The sequence below is a fragment of the Arabidopsis thaliana genome, chromosome 5, assembly GCF_000001735.4.
Source record: "Arabidopsis thaliana chromosome 5, partial sequence".
NCBI lineage: Eukaryota > Viridiplantae > Streptophyta > Magnoliopsida > Brassicales > Brassicaceae > Arabidopsis > Arabidopsis thaliana.
In genome coordinates this window covers 9517172-9533650 of record NC_003076.8, presented here as the reverse complement: position 1 = coordinate 9533650, position 16479 = coordinate 9517172, and the positions used below count along the sequence as shown (strand labels likewise).

At 36.3% G+C, this 16479-nt stretch overlaps 6 protein-coding genes, 2 long non-coding RNA genes and 3 pseudogenes across 15 annotated transcripts; 5 read left to right on the top strand and 6 right to left on the bottom strand.

Moving 5' to 3' along the window:
* Nucleotide 1: 1 nt before the first annotated feature.
* On the bottom strand, nucleotides 2–669 carry AT5G27095 (annotated as a pseudogene). Its single transcript has one exon.
* A 284-nt stretch (nucleotides 670–953) lies between these two features.
* Nucleotides 954–1911, bottom strand: AGL54 (AGAMOUS-like 54; the record flags this gene model as incomplete). Of its 2 annotated transcripts, NM_001125811.1 has the most annotated exons (2): nucleotides 1243–1476; nucleotides 1567–1806. In NM_001125811.1, the coding sequence occupies 2 exons, from the start codon at nucleotides 1804–1806 to the stop codon at nucleotides 1243–1245; spliced, it is 474 nt and encodes a 157-aa protein (NP_001119283.1). The 2 variants fall into 2 exon arrangements, with proteins under 2 accessions (NP_198061.2, NP_001119283.1); NM_122591.3 differs by having other exon boundaries at nucleotides 954–1911.
* AT5G04365 lies at nucleotides 963–1229 on the top strand. The gene has a single exon (NR_142753.1). It is a non-coding gene; the product is annotated as an other RNA (long non-coding RNA).
* Nucleotides 1912–2569: 658 nt separating the features above from the next.
* Nucleotides 2570–3898, top strand: CDC20.3 (cell division cycle 20.2, cofactor of APC complex-like protein; the record flags this gene model as incomplete). Its single annotated transcript, NM_122590.2, has 1 exon — nucleotides 2570–3898. The coding sequence occupies one exon, from the start codon at nucleotides 2570–2572 to the stop codon at nucleotides 3896–3898; it is 1329 nt and encodes a 442-aa protein (NP_198060.2).
* A 1148-nt stretch (nucleotides 3899–5046) lies between these two features.
* Nucleotides 5047–5910, bottom strand: AGL53 (AGAMOUS-like 53; the record flags this gene model as incomplete). The annotated part of the gene is made up of 1 exon (NM_122589.1): nucleotides 5047–5910. The coding sequence occupies one exon, from the start codon at nucleotides 5908–5910 to the stop codon at nucleotides 5047–5049; it is 864 nt and encodes a 287-aa protein (NP_198059.1).
* Nucleotides 5911–8172: 2262 nt separating this feature from the next.
* On the top strand, nucleotides 8173–11673 carry RLP53 (receptor like protein 53; the record flags this gene model as incomplete). 3 transcript variants are annotated; one of them, NM_001343991.1, is made up of 2 exons in its annotated part: nucleotides 8173–11121; nucleotides 11356–11673. In NM_001343991.1, the coding sequence occupies one exon, from the start codon at nucleotides 8241–8243 to the stop codon at nucleotides 11115–11117; it is 2877 nt and encodes a 958-aa protein (NP_001332753.1). The 3 variants fall into 3 exon arrangements, with proteins under 3 accessions (NP_001332753.1, NP_001318660.1, NP_198058.1); NM_001343990.1 differs by having other exon boundaries at nucleotides 8244–11121; nucleotides 11356–11540; NM_122588.1 differs by lacking the exon at nucleotides 11356–11673 and having other exon boundaries at nucleotides 8244–11117.
* AT5G27065 (uncharacterized protein) lies at nucleotides 8949–9322 on the bottom strand (the record flags this gene model as incomplete). Its single annotated transcript, NM_001343992.1, has 2 exons — nucleotides 8949–8984; nucleotides 9047–9322. The coding sequence occupies 2 exons, from the start codon at nucleotides 9320–9322 to the stop codon at nucleotides 8949–8951; spliced, it is 312 nt and encodes a 103-aa protein (NP_001332752.1).
* Nucleotides 11674–13012: 1339 nt separating the features above from the next.
* On the bottom strand, nucleotides 13013–13375 carry AGL101 (AGAMOUS-like 101; the record flags this gene model as incomplete). The annotated part of the gene is made up of 1 exon (NM_122587.1): nucleotides 13013–13375. The coding sequence occupies one exon, from the start codon at nucleotides 13373–13375 to the stop codon at nucleotides 13013–13015; it is 363 nt and encodes a 120-aa protein (NP_198057.1).
* Nucleotides 13376–13595: 220 nt separating this feature from the next.
* AT5G27043 lies at nucleotides 13596–13995 on the top strand (annotated as a pseudogene). The gene has a single exon.
* A 149-nt stretch (nucleotides 13996–14144) lies between these two features.
* Nucleotides 14145–16368, top strand: AT5G27037 (annotated as a pseudogene). Of its 2 annotated transcripts, none has more exons than one of them (2): nucleotides 14145–15288; nucleotides 15720–16368. The 2 variants fall into 2 exon arrangements; another variant differs by having other exon boundaries at nucleotides 15090–15288; nucleotides 15899–16306.
* On the bottom strand, nucleotides 14288–15304 carry AT5G04355. The gene is made up of 2 exons (NR_142752.1): nucleotides 14673–15304; nucleotides 14288–14556 (listed from the first exon to the last, which is right to left on the bottom strand). It is a non-coding gene; the product is annotated as an other RNA (long non-coding RNA).
* Nucleotides 16369–16479: the final 111 nt, after the last annotated feature.

The window sequence follows — 16479 nt, the reverse complement described above, 5'->3', positions numbered from 1 at the left end:
CAAGGGCACCAGCTTTCATTTCATGAAACTCAACACTGAGACTGATTAATGACTGAGAAGTCCACTCCTAAAACCTTAACATTATCATCTAGCCTTCTTGCAATGCTCAAATCTTCAAGAACTGAACAAGACAAGATAAGCAATTGTATAGCTTCACCATTGGCTTATACATTCTGTTCTAAACACATGAACTTAGACATAAGGTAAAGAAACTGACTCGAAATCACGCATCAAAACCTGATGGAGTCTTTAAGTACACCAATGTCTAACATATATAAAGACTTAGTGGAATCACTTTTAAAACTCTAACGCTTCACATGATACGTAGCATCAAGATGCTTAAGTTAACGCTTAACTACAGAATCTATCCACCACGTGACACTGACACAAAACTGTTCATTCTCAATCCTCCGGACACACTTTACCTGAGCTTGTACAAGCATGAATCCTTAGAGGAATCTAAAGACCTATCAGCAAAACTCACTAAGGCATTGTAATCTGGAAATTCATTGGAATCTAAATTCAACGAAGCCAGAGTTTCTCCACCTCTTGGACAAAACACTACTTTTGACATCATCTTTTGTCGGAAGCTGCAGTAATTTGCTTATCCTATTATCTTCTCTTCCATTAAATCGATTCGTAAAATTAAACTGAAGATCACACCGAGACAAGCTCAATTACTCAATTAGTTGGCTTATCTGCATAAATTATGTACATCTAGCATTCATTTCAATGTCTATTGTATATTAAAGATCTTAATAAAGCAGGTTTTCAAACTCAAATTGTAGACTCATACAAATATAGAAGAAGCCAAGACTTTTTTTAAAACTTGAAAAAATAGCATTCATACATACTTAGAAAACATACAAATTAAACTCATAACCTAAACTGAGAATATATAATAGAAAATAACAGAACGTTGACCAAGTCAAAGAACAGATCTTGGAACAACAAGACCTAATTATAAGAGAACATCATTGGATCTGCAAACGATGGTGCTTGATTCCATGGCGCAAACTGATCAAAGGGGACAAGTGGGGTTTGTGTCTGCATCTGAGGAGTAAACACCATGGGAGGAAGATCAGAGTTACTTCCTAGACCAGATCCTTGTTCCCCAAGTAAAGTCGATTGCTCAAAGCTAGAAACAGAGTTAGGGATTTGACAGAAGCTACAATCATCATGGTTATAGGGAAAGACTGAAAATTTGCTCTCATGTTGACTCAATGATGACGTTGATAGGTCTTACTCTGTGTTTGACAATGGTTCTGTCCATTGTTGTTGATGTTGATGATCCTCAATCAGCGAAGGAGAAGACAATGGATACGTTGTGGAATAAACCGCACAGCTCTGACCTAACTCGGTCTGGTTTTTCTCGGGTTGGAGTAACAGAAGCTTATCTTGTAGTACCCGTAGACCACTTTCTAACGAATCCTCCATCTCTAAGACTTTCTCCGACAATTTCTTGTCGTGGAGGATCTGCTTACGTAGAAACAGAGAAAGGTTGGTTCTTTTTTTGCATCGTTCTCTCTCGTGTAATCTGCTAAACCTCTCTGCCATGTCTCGAACCTTAGATTGATCTTCCGGCCATGTCTTGATGAGTTTTCCGTCACGACCATAGTATATGACACAGACTTCGATGTCGCACAGAGTCGAAAGCTCCAAGGCTTTCTTAAACATGGTCTGTTCTCTCATCGACAAATTCGTGGTCTTTTTTGCATTGGAAGAAGACAGAGACGATTTCTTGAAACAAGTTTGGTTTCTTACAAACAATTTGGTATTCTTCTTCGTAGACGTTGAAGAATCCATTGTGATGTTTGTTTACACAGAGAAAGAAAGAAAAAGAAGCTTTCAGTTATTTCTCAAAGAGAAAATAAACTCTGAACGATATAATTCAGTGAAAGTTGAGAGGGTTATATAGAATTTGTTAAATTCGATCGATTTCCATATCGTTTCTTCATTTAATGATGTAATCTAAAATCAGATCCGATTTCTAACCGTTGTAAGGTAATAATTAAATAATTAATTAAGGTAAGCAAAAACCCTTAATTGTTGTTTACACAAAAAAAAAGAAAAAAAAAAAAGAAAGAAGTAGCTTATCAGAGAGAAAATAAAATCTGATAATTGTGTAACACGGTTCTGATATTAATCTAACCGTTGGGGTTTTTCAATAATTGTAGTAAAAATCCTTCTTCTTCTTTTTTTTATTTTGATCACGTCTAATAAAAATCCTTTGTATGTTTGATATCATAGAGGAAATATAAATTAGATCCGATTTTACAAATATCAATCTAACCGTTGTAGTAAACATTTTCTATATAATTTAAGGACAGCAACAAAAAAAAAACTAAATTGATTCCACTATTTTCAATATATGTTCTTCATCATTCGCTTCCCTCTCAGCGGCTAAACAAAACTCTTCGCTCTCTTCGCTCTCTCTGCTCGAATATATTTGATTAGTCGTTGTCTCTTTCTCTAACTTGTTTACTAACGCTTACTTCTCTTCTCTGCAAGCTTTTATTTGATTAGTCCCCTTTCTCTAATTTCGTTTAATTCCTTCTGTTTCGTTGTAATGGATTCGGATACGTGTACAGTTCCAGACCACTTTCTTCCGAGGAAACTTTCCAAGCAAAACTTGGACAGATTCATCCCAAACAGATCCGCCATGGATTTCGATTTTGCTAACTACGCTCTTACCCAAGGAAGAAAACGTAATGTCGATGAGATAACTTCAGCATCAAGAAAAGCCTACATGACGCAATTGGCTGTGGTTATGAATCAGAATCGCACCCGTATTCTTGCTTTCAGAAACAAACCTAAAGCTCTGCTTTCTAGCAATCACTCTGATTCTCCTCACCAAAACCCTAAATCCGTAAAGCCTCGTAGATACATTCCTCAGAATAGTGAGAGAGTCTTGGATGCACCTGGTCTTATGGATGACTTCTACCTTAACTTGTTGGACTGGGGCAGTGCTAACGTCTTAGCCATTGCTTTGGGAGACACCGTTTACTTGTGGGATGCTTCCAGTGGCTCTACGTCTGAGCTTGTGACTATTGATGAAGACAAGGGACCTGTCACAAGTATTAACTGGACGCAAGATGGTCTTGATCTGGCAGTTGGTCTTGACAACAGTGAAGTCCAGCTTTGGGATTTTGTTTCCAATCGTCAAGTGAGAACATTGATAGGTGGTCACGAGTCAAGAGTAGGATCATTGGCATGGAACAATCACATTCTAACAACTGGAGGAATGGATGGAAAGATCGTCAACAATGATGTGAGGATCAGATCTTCCATTGTTGGAACTTACTTGGGTCACACTGAAGAGGTTTGTGGTCTTAAGTGGTCAGAATCTGGAAAAAAACTAGCAAGTGGTGGTAACTACAATGTAGTACACATATGGGATCATCGTTCTGTCGCTTCCTCAAAACCAACTAGGCAATGGCTGCATAGGTTTGAGGAACATACAGCTGCAGTGAGAGCTCTTGCGTGGTGCCCTTTCCAAGCAACTTTGCTTGCAACTGGTGGTGGTGTAGGAGATGGGAAGATTAAGTTCTGGAATACACACACTGGGGCTTGCTTGAATTCAGTAGAAACTGGCTCTCAAGTTTGTTCATTACTATGGAGCCAAAGGGAAAGAGAGTTGCTTAGCTCACATGGGTTTACACAGAACCAGCTTACACTTTGGAAGTACCCATCTATGTCGAAAATGGCTGAACTCAATGGTCATACATCAAGAGTTCTGTTTATGGCACAGAGTCCGAATGGTTGTACCGTGGCTTCTGCAGCAGGTGACGAGAATCTTAGGCTTTGGAATGTTTTTGGAGAACCACCAAAGACCACCAAGAAAGCTGCTTCAAAAAATTATCTGGAGCTATTTTCTCATGTGAATAGTCTTAGGTGAAACAGAGAAGACTAACAAAAAGAAAACCTTGTGTGAATTGGTGGTGTTGAGACGGAGTTGTGTGTTTACCGAAGATGGTGTCTTGTTTCATTCGCATCAGGTATAGATGTGTTGGGCAAATCCAACATCATCCATTCCAACTGCGACTAGAGAAGTAGGTTCTTGTTTTTCTTTAGCTTTGAGATTGATGACTGCATATTTTATTTTCTGTTGTAGGTTTTAGTTTTCGAAATTTGCAAGTTTTGGTTTTCTAAGCTCTGCAGTTTTAGTGAAATTTCAGGTTTTTGGTTTAAGAAATTTGCATGTTTTGGTTATCTAAGTGGCATGTTTTGGCTTGAGAAATTTCAGTTTAGTTTAGTTTTCTCTTCTTACCCTAAGTTTAGTTTCAGTTTCAAGTTTGTTTCAGGTTTCTCTTCTTACCCTAAGTTTAGTTTCAGTTTCAAGATTTGAGTTTAACTTGGTTAAGTTTATGTTTTAGTTTGGTTTCAGGATTGAATTCATATAAATCAATGTTATTGTTTCAAAAAAGTCTTTCAATTAGTCGGTCTAACCTTCCTAACTTGGCACACATATGACACTTCAATATAATGTTCAGGTTTAACGTTATCATGTACCCTTTATTGCAATACTCAAATCTTCAAGAATCGGGTAAAACGAGATAAGCAACTGTATAGCTTCATTATTGGCGTATATACGTAGACAAAACTCACTTAGGCATTGTAATCTGCAAATTCATTGGCATCAAATATCCAACAAAGCCAGAGTTTTTCCACCTCTTGGACAAAACACTACTTTTAACAACATTTTTTGTTGGAAGCTGTCACCAAAGCATCTGACTCATCAAAGTTGGCTTCTCTGCATAAATTATCGACATCTAACCTTCAATATCTATTGTATATTAAAAATCTGAACATAGCAGGTTTTCAAACTCAAATATAAGACTCAGACAATTATAGAAGAAGCCAAGACTGTTTTTAGAAACTTGAGAAAATAGCATTCATACTTGGGAAAACATACAATTCAATACAAACTCGTAATCAGGCACAAGAAGAGACAGTTAAACTCATAATCTAAATGAAGAATACATATATAATAGATCATTATAAAACGTACACCAAGTCAAAGATCAGTTTTTGGAACAACAAGAACTAATTATAAGGGAACATCATTGGATCTGCAAACGACGGTGCTTGATTCCATGCCGCAAACTGATCAAAGGGGACAAGTGGGGTTTGTGTCTGCATCTGAGGAGGAAAAACCATGGGAGGAAGATCAAAGTTACTTCCTAGACCAGATCCTTGTTCCCCAAGTAAAGCCGATTGGTCAAAGCTAGAAACTGAGTCAGGGACTTGATAGAAGCTACGGTTGTCATGGTTATAGAGAAAGACTGAAATTCTGCTCTGATTTTGACTCAATGATGACGTCGATAGGTCTTGCTCTGTGTTTGACACACCACTCATCAATGGTTCTGTCCATTGTTGATGACGATGATCCTCAATTAGCGAAGGAGGAGGAGACAATGGATTCGTTGTGGAAGAAACCGCACGGGTCTGACCAAACTCGGTCTGGTTTTTCTCGGGTTGGAGTAACAGAAGCTTATCTTGTAGTACTCGTAGACCACTTTCTAACGAATCCTCCATCTCTAAGACTTTCTCCGACAATTTAGTGTCGTCGAGGATCTTCTTACGTAGAAACAGAGAAAGGTTGGTTCTTTTCTTGCATCGCTCTCTCTCGTGTAATCTGCTAAACCTCTCAGCCATGTCTCGAACTTTTGATTGATCCTCCGGCCATGTCTTGATGAGTTTTCCGTCACGACCATAGTATATGACACAGACATCGATGTTGCACAGAGTTGAAAGCTCCAAGGCTTTCTTGAACATGGTCTGTTCTCTCATAGACAAATTCGTGGTCTTTTTTGCAGTAGAAGAAGAAGACAGGGACGATTTCTTGAAACAAGTTTGGTTTCTCACAGACAATTTGGTTTTCTTCTTCGTCGACATTGAAGAATCCATTGTTGTTGTTTACCCACAGAAAAAGAAGAAGAAGATACCTAGTTTCTTATCAGAGAGAAACCTAGAAAATAAACTTAGTGTAACTAACACACGGTTCAGGGTTATATAGAATTGTGAAATTCTTGTATTTCCATATAATATTTGATATTGATTTTACTAAACCAAGAGAGACAAATTGAGCTGTGGGTTTTATTTCCTTTTTCTTTAGAGTATCTTTTCTTCGTTAAATGATGATGATTTACTTCTATTAATCTAACCGTTGTGATATTTAAGTAATGAAATTCCCTTTTTGTTTGCTGTCTATGAGATAAATCTTAATTAGATACGATTTTCCTTTACCAATATCAATGTAACCGTTGTAGATACGATCTTAGATACGATTTCCCACATCCAGTATCTTATTATATAAAGTATAGTTTTTAAAGTTACTAACTCATAAGATTGTGGCACGTGTCAAGTCTAATAATGAGAAGTTTATATGTGTCATTAAAGATTTAACTTTTTAATTTTCTTAAAAAAATAGAAAACCTTAAAAAGAAAAATTTACATATATTAATTTCTTATTATATAAAGTACAGTTTTCAAAATTACTACCTCATAAGATTGTGGCACGTGTCAAATCTAACATTGAGATGTTTACATGTGTCATTAAAGATTTAACTTTTTAATTCTCTTAAAAAAATAAAAAACCTTAAAAAGAAAAATTTACATATATTAATTTATATATATCTAACAATATTTAAACTTTATTTTTCTTAACAAAAAAGAAAATTAACAAATTTGAAAACACATATATTATTGGTCAATTAAATAAATAATCATGTATTAATTTAAAAGAAAAATCATTAAGTATGAATAATAACTAATTAAAAAGACCACTTAAGTTTAAAATAACAATATAATTTATTTAAAATTAATTTAATTGGATAAAATTGTGTTTATCATTGTAATATAGTGTTTTCATTTGTTAAATTTTGAACACAAAAATATTTTTAAAATTTAGTGACCTTATTATAATAAATTTTTAAATATTTAAGATTTATTCTAAGAATTTTAACGTATTCGGTGATTGAGCAACTTGGATCCTTTGATATGTCACTAAAAGCTTATAACTATGTTTTATTGTAAAAAATTTAACGCATGTAGTCATAAGTTAAAACACAAGATTTTTGGAGAGAACAACTTATATGATTTACTTTTCAATTACTTAAAAAGAAGTTAGTATATTTTTTAATTAATTTTAACTCATTTAAAATAAGTTTACATAAGAGAAAATTACGCCATATATAAAGAAACATTTTAAAAAGTTTTGCTTTTCAAATATTTTTGTGGATTTTTTTTTTGTTAAGTTTTGTTTACTGTTTATTATTTTTTTAATATCAACAAAGATATATATTAGATCTGATATAAATATATTTTTTTAATAAAAAAAAATTCACTTAAGATGAAGTGTTTAGAATGAAAATCGAGTATATTATGATGAAATAGATACTTAAATTGTATTGCAAAATTGAATGTGTAAGATAGAAATTTGTAGGTTATTATTTAGAATTCAAATATCATCAATAAGCTTGAATGTGTAGAATTAAAATGTATGATAAAAGAGAATGTATAAGCATCAAATTTTGTTAAATAAAAAAATATTAAATTAATTGTCAAAAAAAATATAAATTACTATTTTATTATTCAACATTTGAATACTGTCAATAAAGATTTACATCTAAATCACACACCCGCCTATTTAGGCGGCCTTATTAGTTTTTTATAAAATAGTCCCAAATTTTAGTTTTAAGTAAACACAAAGAGGAATATTTATACTCTTCCGAGTTCGCTGACATATGGTAAAATGGGCCTTCGTTTTCTTTTATCCGCCTTCATTGTTGGGCCCTAGCCCAGTTGTTTTTTTTGCGCAAAATTAATACATCGATGGGGATTGACTCTTGACGCTGTCGATCATCACTATTCACTAGCACTAGTAACAATGAACAAGTCATTGCTTACCTGCAGAATTCATTTTCCACGATCAATTTAATTTGGCTGGACAAAATACAACGTTTTTTTTTCATGTTCCCTGTACGTAACTAAAAAGTAAGACAAAAGGAGTGGAAATGGACATTATTCAACGTAAAGACTTTTTAAGTCGTTGCGTTTAACGTGAAAAACGCCTCGGAGGGTCAAGCTGTGTTGGAATTATCTTTGTGGAATAGAGTCTATTATTTTTGTATATAAAGAGATGGGCATGAAAACATGTTACGTACCATCACAATTTCCAGATTTTATTTTTTTGCTTTTTCACTATCAATATTCAAGAAAATTAAATTAGCTTAAGAATGATGGAAGGCTTTTGGAACTCAAAGAGTATCATTCGTATTACTCTCTCTTTTATTTTCTTATTCATTTGTCATTTTCTGGACGTGCTTGCGGCTCCAACTAGGAACTTGTGTCGTCCCGAACAAAGGGATGCACTCCTCGCGTTCAAAAACGAGTTTGAGATTGGGAAGCCTTCTCCTGATCATTGTAAGATTTATGGCATTGAATCTCCTCGGAAGACGGACTCATGGGGGAATAACAGCGACTGTTGTAATTGGGAGGGAGTCACGTGCAATGCCAAGTCCGGGGAAGTGATCGAGCTAGACCTAAGCTGCAGCTCTCTCCATGGCCGGTTTCATTCCAACAGCAGTATTCGAAACCTTCATTTCCTAACCACTCTAGACCTTTCATTTAATGATTTTAAAGGTCAAATCACGTCATCAATTGAAAATCTTTCTCATCTCACCTATCTCGACCTTTCTTCTAATCATTTTTCGGGTCAGATTCTGAATTCAATCGGAAACCTTTCTCGTCTCACCTATCTCAACCTTTTTGATAATCAATTTTCGGGTCAGGCTCCATCATCAATTTGTAATCTTTCTCATCTCACTTTTCTAGATCTTTCTTATAATCGGTTTTTTGGTCAGTTTCCGTCTTCTATCGGAGGTCTTTCTCATCTCACCACTCTCAGCCTTTTCAGTAACAAATTTTCGGGTCAGATTCCATCTTCAATTGGAAATCTTTCTAATCTCACCACTCTCGACCTTTCTAATAACAATTTTTCGGGTCAGATTCCATCTTTTATTGGAAACCTTTCTCAACTTACCTTTCTCGGCCTCTTTAGTAACAATTTCGTTGGTGAAATCCCATCTTCTTTTGGCAATCTAAACCAGCTGACCCGCTTATATGTTGATGACAATAAGCTCAGCGGAAACTTTCCCAATGTCCTACTGAACTTGACAGGGTTGTCACTTTTATCACTCTCCAACAATAAGTTCACAGGCACGCTTCCTCCTAATATCACTTCACTATCCAACTTGATGGATTTTGATGCAAGTGACAACGCCTTCACCGGAACGTTCCCTTCTTTTCTCTTCACCATTCCTTCTTTGACTTACATTCGTTTGAATGGTAACCAACTCAAAGGCACTCTTGAGTTTGGAAATATATCTTCACCATCTAACCTATATGAGTTAGACATTGGCAACAACAACTTCATAGGACCAATCCCTAGTTCCATTTCCAAATTAGTCAAACTTTTCCGACTTGACATTTCCCATTTAAACACCCAAGGCCCAGTTGACTTTAGTATCTTCTCCCATCTCAAGTCACTCCTAGATCTAAACATATCCCATTTGAACACCACCACTAGGATCGACTTGAACTATTTCTTATCATATTTCAAAAGGCTCCTTTTATTGGATCTCTCAGGCAACCATGTTTCGGCCACAAACAAAAGTTCAGTTTCAGATCCTCCTTCGCAATTGATACAATCTTTGTACTTGTCAGGGTGCGGTATCACTGAATTTCCAGAGTTCGTAAGAACCCAACACGAATTGGGGTTTCTAGACATTTCCAACAACAAAATCAAAGGTCAAGTTCCTGACTGGTTATGGAGGCTACCAATCTTGTACTACGTGAATCTTTCCAACAACACTTTAATCGGTTTCCAAAGACCATCGAAACCTGAACCATCTCTGCTGTACTTGCTTGGCTCCAACAATAACTTCATAGGCAAGATTCCTTCTTTCATATGCGGGTTGCGTTCTCTAAACACACTCGATTTATCTGACAACAACTTTAATGGTTCAATCCCTCGTTGCATGGGACATCTCAAGAGTACTCTTTCAGTTCTAAACCTTCGTCAGAATCATCTTAGCGGAGGTCTTCCAAAGCAAATATTTGAAATACTGAGGTCTCTTGATGTCGGCCATAACCAGCTAGTGGGAAAGCTACCAAGATCTTTGAGTTTTTTCTCTACTCTTGAAGTTTTGAACGTGGAAAGCAACAGAATCAACGACACGTTTCCCTTCTGGTTGAGTTCTCTACCGAAGCTACAAGTTCTTGTATTACGCTCCAATGCATTCCATGGACCAATACATGAAGCCACATTCCCTGAGTTGCGCATCATCGATATATCACATAATCGCTTCAATGGAACTTTGCCAACAGAGTACTTTGTGAAGTGGAGTGCTATGTCATCACTTGGAAAAAACGAAGACCAGTCTAACGAAAAGTACATGGGATCAGGCCTTTACTACCAAGATTCAATGGTTTTGATGAATAAAGGTGTAGCGATGGAGCTGGTACGTATCCTCACAATCTACACAGCAGTCGACTTTTCCGGAAACAGATTTGAAGGAGAGATTCCAAAGTCCATTGGTCTATTGAAAGAGCTTCTCGTGCTCAGCTTGTCAAACAATGCTTTCAGTGGCCACATGCCTTCATCTATGGGGAACCTGACAGCTCTCGAGTCATTGGACGTTTCTAAGAACAAGCTTACAGGAGAGATTCCACAAGAGCTAGGGGACCTTTCGTTCCTTGCGTATATGAACTTCTCTCATAACCAGCTTGCAGGCCTAGTACCAGGAGGCCAGCAATTTCTAACGCAAAATTGCTCTGCCTTTGAAGATAACTTGGGACTTTTCGGCTCTTCTCTTGAAGAAGTTTGCAGAGATATTCACACGCCAGCATCACATCAACAGTTTGAAACGCCGGAAACAGAGGAAGAAGACGAAGATCTGATTAGTTGGATAGCAGCTGCAATAGGATTCGGACCTGGTATTGCCTTTGGTTTGATGTTTGGATACATACTCGTTTCCTATAAACCAGAGTGGTTCATGAACCCTTTTGACCGAAACAATCGTAGACAGAAAAGACACAAAACAACTCACTAGAGAGGTAATGTTCTGACTCTTAAAACGAATTAGTTAGCAAACATTAGAATAAATTACGTGAACAAACTTTTGAATATAGGTCCGTAATTGATACCGAAATTTGTGAAATATCTCTTTGATCTTTCGTTTTCGCACACAGCACCCAGAAGCAATCGAAAATCTGTTTCGGTGATTAAACCGCTGAAATTTTTAAAAATGTAAACAACTCTTATGTTTGGAATTTGGTGCTTTCTTATAGGCACAATCCTAGGGTGTCCAAAGATAACAACAGAGAAGGAGGTATGAGAGAAATGAAGCTCATATACAAAGATCTGCATTTATGGTTTAATTTGTTTTGTCTAAGAACTCTCAAATGTCTAGTTAATACCTTTCATTTTGCTTGTGAATAAGTGAACCATAAGTACATTTGGAGTGATATAAAGCTTTTAGTTTAATGGCAATGTAAGTTTCATGTGATAGTTAAAACCAAACCTTTTTACGGCGAAGAAGTAGAACGATGGAAGTGAGTTCAAAAAAAACAACCATATATACTAGTTTCTGTGGTCATATACAAAATCATGTTATAGAAAACACACACACACAAAGTATAGAAGAAAGAAAAACAACATGTTTCTTATGTTAAACTCTAGGGGTTTGTGCAAGTCACCACCACTATGACGAGTTATTTTAGATTCTGAAAGCTCTCAAGAAGTCTGTGTAGCATTTCAAGGTAGGATAGACAAAACGTCACTTGAAGACATGTAAAGTTGCAAAATTCCGCTAGTAGTTCTGTTTTCATGTTTTGGTAGAGGTACTCTCAATAAGAATCTAAAATATAATGAAAACAACATTTTATATATAACTATGAATTTGGTAATTAAGACATAGACCTCTGCAGACTGCAGTATGCCAAGGGCTAATTAACTCTCGAGAATCCGGTGAAGATTTACGGATCAAAGTTTGCATCAGTAAGCCAACAAGAGCAAAACAATACCAGATTAAGGCAACTACATTAAACTTGGCTAAAGAACTTGTATGCTTATGATTTTACTCTCTATAATATCATCTTCGAAATTCAGATACGTGAGCATATGGGCATCAATCAAAAACCCTGTGCCTTAAATTCAACAATAATGAATAATGAGTGAGAAGTGTACACTTAAAACCTTAACATTATCACTAGCCTTCTGGAATAATTAAGCTACTGTATAGCTTCATAATTGGCATATACAATTTGTTCTATAAGCATGAACTTGACAAAAATTTCAGAAACTGACTAGATATCACACATTAAAACCTGTTGCAGTCTTAAGTACAACAATGTCTAACATATATAAAGACTTATAAGGGGATCACCTTTAAAACAATAACGCTCCACATGACACTAATTAACATCAAGATCCTTAAGTTTACGATTAACCACAGAATCTATCCACCGCGTGACACAAGACTGTTCACTCTCAGTCCTCCGGATACACTAAAGACCTATCAAGAAAACTCACTAAGGCATTGTAATCTGGGAACTCACTGGCATCTAAATCCAACAACTGAACAAAGTCAGTTTTTTTTCCACATCTTGGACAAAACATTAGTATTAAGTATTAACAACAACTTTTGACGGAAGCTGCTACAAGAGCGTCTGACATATCAAAGTGTCAGGTAATATGATTATCATATCCTCTTCTATAAGCTTTCCTCCATTGAGTTCATTCACAAATTGAACCGAAAATTTCACAGAATATCTTGCTCAATTACTCAATTAGTTGTCTTACCTGCATCAATTATGGACATCTAACATTCAATGTCTAATGTATATTCAAACTCAAATTTAAGACTCATAGACAAAAATAGAATTGAGAAAATAGCATTCATAGTTAGGAAAACATACAATTCAACAGAAACTCTTAATCAGACAATTAAACGAACACATAATCTAAACTAGAAACAGAACGAGTCAGGGACTTGGTCTGATTCTCGGGTTGTAGTAACAGAAGCTTATCTTGTAGCACCCGTAGACCCCTTTCTAACGAATCCTTCATCTCTAAGACTTTCCCTGAGAGCTTATTGTCGTCGAGGATCTTCTTACGTAGAAACAGAGAAAGATTGGTTCTTTTCTTCCGTCGCTCTCTCTCGTTTAGTTTGGTAAACCTCTCTGCCATGTCTCGAACCTTGGATTCATCCTCCGGCCATGTCTTGAAGAGTTCTCCGTCACGACCATAATATATGACACAGACTTCGATGTTGCACAGAGTTGAAAGCTCCAAGGCTTTCTTGAACATGGTCTGTTCTCTCATTGGTAAACCTTCTCCATCACTCCTCCTCCTCTCAAATCACAAGCGACGAAACAATACTCTCCGCTCTCTCACTCTCTGCTTGAATTTATTTGATTAGTCTTTTAACGCTTTCTTCTCTTCTCTTCTCTGCAGGCTTCATTTGATTAGTTTCTGTCTAATTTCTTCTAATAATCTTCAGAGTATATTCAGTTAGATCCGTTTTGTTTTCTTCGTGTTTAGTAATAATAATGGATACATGTATGAAAGCTTGGTGTCCACTTCAAGAACACTTTCTTCCTCGGAGAGCTTCCAAGGAAAATTTGGACAGGTTCCGCCATGGATTTCGACTATGCTCACTACGATCTAACCGAAGGAAGAAAAGCTAAAGTCGATGAGGTAACTTCGCTGTCAAGAAAAGCCTACATGAAGCAATTGGCTAAGGGCTATAAATTTGAATCGCACCCGGATTCTCGCTTTCAGAAACAAACCTCAAGCTCTGTTTCCTAGTAATCACTCTGCTTTTCTTCACCAGCAGCGTTAACCCGTAAAGCCTCGTAAAAACATTTCCTCAGACTTGTGAGAGAATCTTGAATGCAAGTGGCATTGTGGATGACTTCTACCTTAACTTGACAAGCCCATGTATTTCCTATCTACTAGCCCATCTAAAGCCCATGTATTTAGGTTTCTAGCAAGTATATTCATTATATATATATATGAGTGTAATGAACATCAATTAGTTTTTTTTTTTTTTTTACAAGTGTGTTTTAATTATAATACAAAGCCAAATGTAACATGCCAATATTTTACAAACACTAAAGTAAAAAAAATCATAAGTCCAAAAGCTCAAATAAGAGAACCCTAAACTGAAGGAAAAACTTGTATACAACATATAAAACACGTGTCAAATGAGAAACAAGTTGGAAGACATGTGGGAAGTTGAAGAGGAGGAGGGAGTCTCCGATTATCGAAAAGTTGTTGTGATGTCGGAAGCTTCATTCTAAGCAGAAATCGCCGGAAAGCTTATTCATCTTCTTCGCCCAAACAAACCAAGGCGAAATTCCAATTGACTTTTGTTGCAAATATGACTCCACTTGATACAAATCTGTAAATCTTCTTCATCTTCTTCTTTAATCAAAAAGTTTTCAATCGTTAAGGAAATTTTGCTATTTGGGGCTTGCTTTCATTCAAACCTACGAACAAAACTTCAATCAAATCCAAAGCATCGGTCCAAACACAAAATAACTGAAGCTAAAGAGAAACGAGAGAATGAAAGACTAAAAACAAATCCGGACAAAAGCCAGTACTAGCCATCTGAATCGCCAGAGGCTGAATCGATGGAGACATAACCAGCCACCGTTGCAGAAGAAGCCAATCAGTACTGGAAGTGTCAGCCAACAGTGGTAAACAGAGCCACCGATGTCGGAAAAAACAGCTTCCACCGCTTATACGCAAGTGATGCCAGACGCAGAGCCCAACGACATTGTGACATAAGTCTCCATAAAAACTCTAGCCCCCAAAATCAGGTCGAGAACCTATTTTCTCTCTGAAAGGTATTAGAGAGAGAAGAGGGAGAGAAAAGATCCTCCCGAAAAAATGACATCAATAAGGGTATTTAGGGTTGCCTTGCAACCTCTATTTCACCCTTAATTTCATCTTATAATCTATAAATAGTTTTAGTTTTGCTTTTATTTCTCAACGACGACGTGGTTAACTTCTTCATCTCCATCCTTCTTAATCTTCTTCATAGCTGTCGACGCCACGCTCTCCCTTTCCTCCGTCGGATCCACTACTACTTCCACCGGATCCACCTTTTTTCAAAGTTCTCGGAGACAACGAAGAAGACTAAGCATGTCGGAGGAAACTTTCTGAAGAAATTTGAGGGATCAAGGACTGAAAATCAACCTCCTCCATCAAGTAAGGTAATGTGTCTAAACTTTCTTTTTAGGCTGAACAAGAGAAAATGATGCTGGTTGGTTTAGGCTTATAGGTTTGGAATCAAGAAGCTAGAATGTAATAGTTTGTCATCGTAGAATTTAGACAGAATTTCCAATGGAAAAAGGAGAAGAGACATTGTGGTTGGTTCAAAACCAAGATAAATATACAAAACAATCACTTAAAGTAGTTAGAGTGATTTTGGTTTAGAATAGCATGGGAGCACATCTAAGAGAGTGGAAAAGTCTACAAGTGTTGACTCAATTTGAGAGTAGATTGGTCTAGTACCTCTGAGAGAACACTGTTAGTTCTACAAGTACATACCAAATAAGTATATTGGGTAAAAGATAAATTTGGATCCATTAGTAAAGCCATAAAGCCACTAGATTCCTGAACTTTTTCAGTTTCCTTCTAGCAGTATTGGAGTTGATGATTTGTCGATCAATCTCCTTGAAGATAGCATGCAGCGGGATTGTAGTAAGGTTAATTATGGAAGACGTTATTTCTCCGTCTCCAAATATGATAGACCAAAGTGTGGATTAGAAGCAGTCTCAGGGTTTGTGGTGATGATTTGTTTCTAACATTTGTCCATTCCAGCAAAACAAGCCAACTGTCAAAAATCGTGGACGCCAACCTCAGTCTAGACATAATCGAATCCCAAAAAGTCTGGGTAAAAAGGCACTGCAAGAAAATATGGTCTCTTGTCTCCACCGAGCCAGAACATAGGCATCAATCAAGAGGAACCTGCAGTCCCCAGGAAGCAAGTTTGGATCTTGTAGATAACATGTCAAGGTTTGTGATTCACATGTGGAATACATGCTTTGGTGTTGAACATTTGAACCATACCAAAGCATCCCAGTCTTTTTCGGAATCTCTCTGCCTAAAAACCTTCCATGTTTTGCTTCAAGAGAAACCTATACAAGGTTTGTCCTCAAGAAACCAGTCAAAACCAGTGAATCAAGCAATTTTTCTCACATTTAAAAATAAATAAGTTATACTATCACATTTGTCAAACACATTGTTTTATCTTCATCGTCATTGAACCACTAATAACCAAACACACCTCATTTTATTCTAATATATCTAGAATTTCCAAATTTAGATTTTTACCTTATATAACATTTTTATAATTTAATGCTTTGATTTTTAATGCACTTTAAATTTGAATATTAAACATC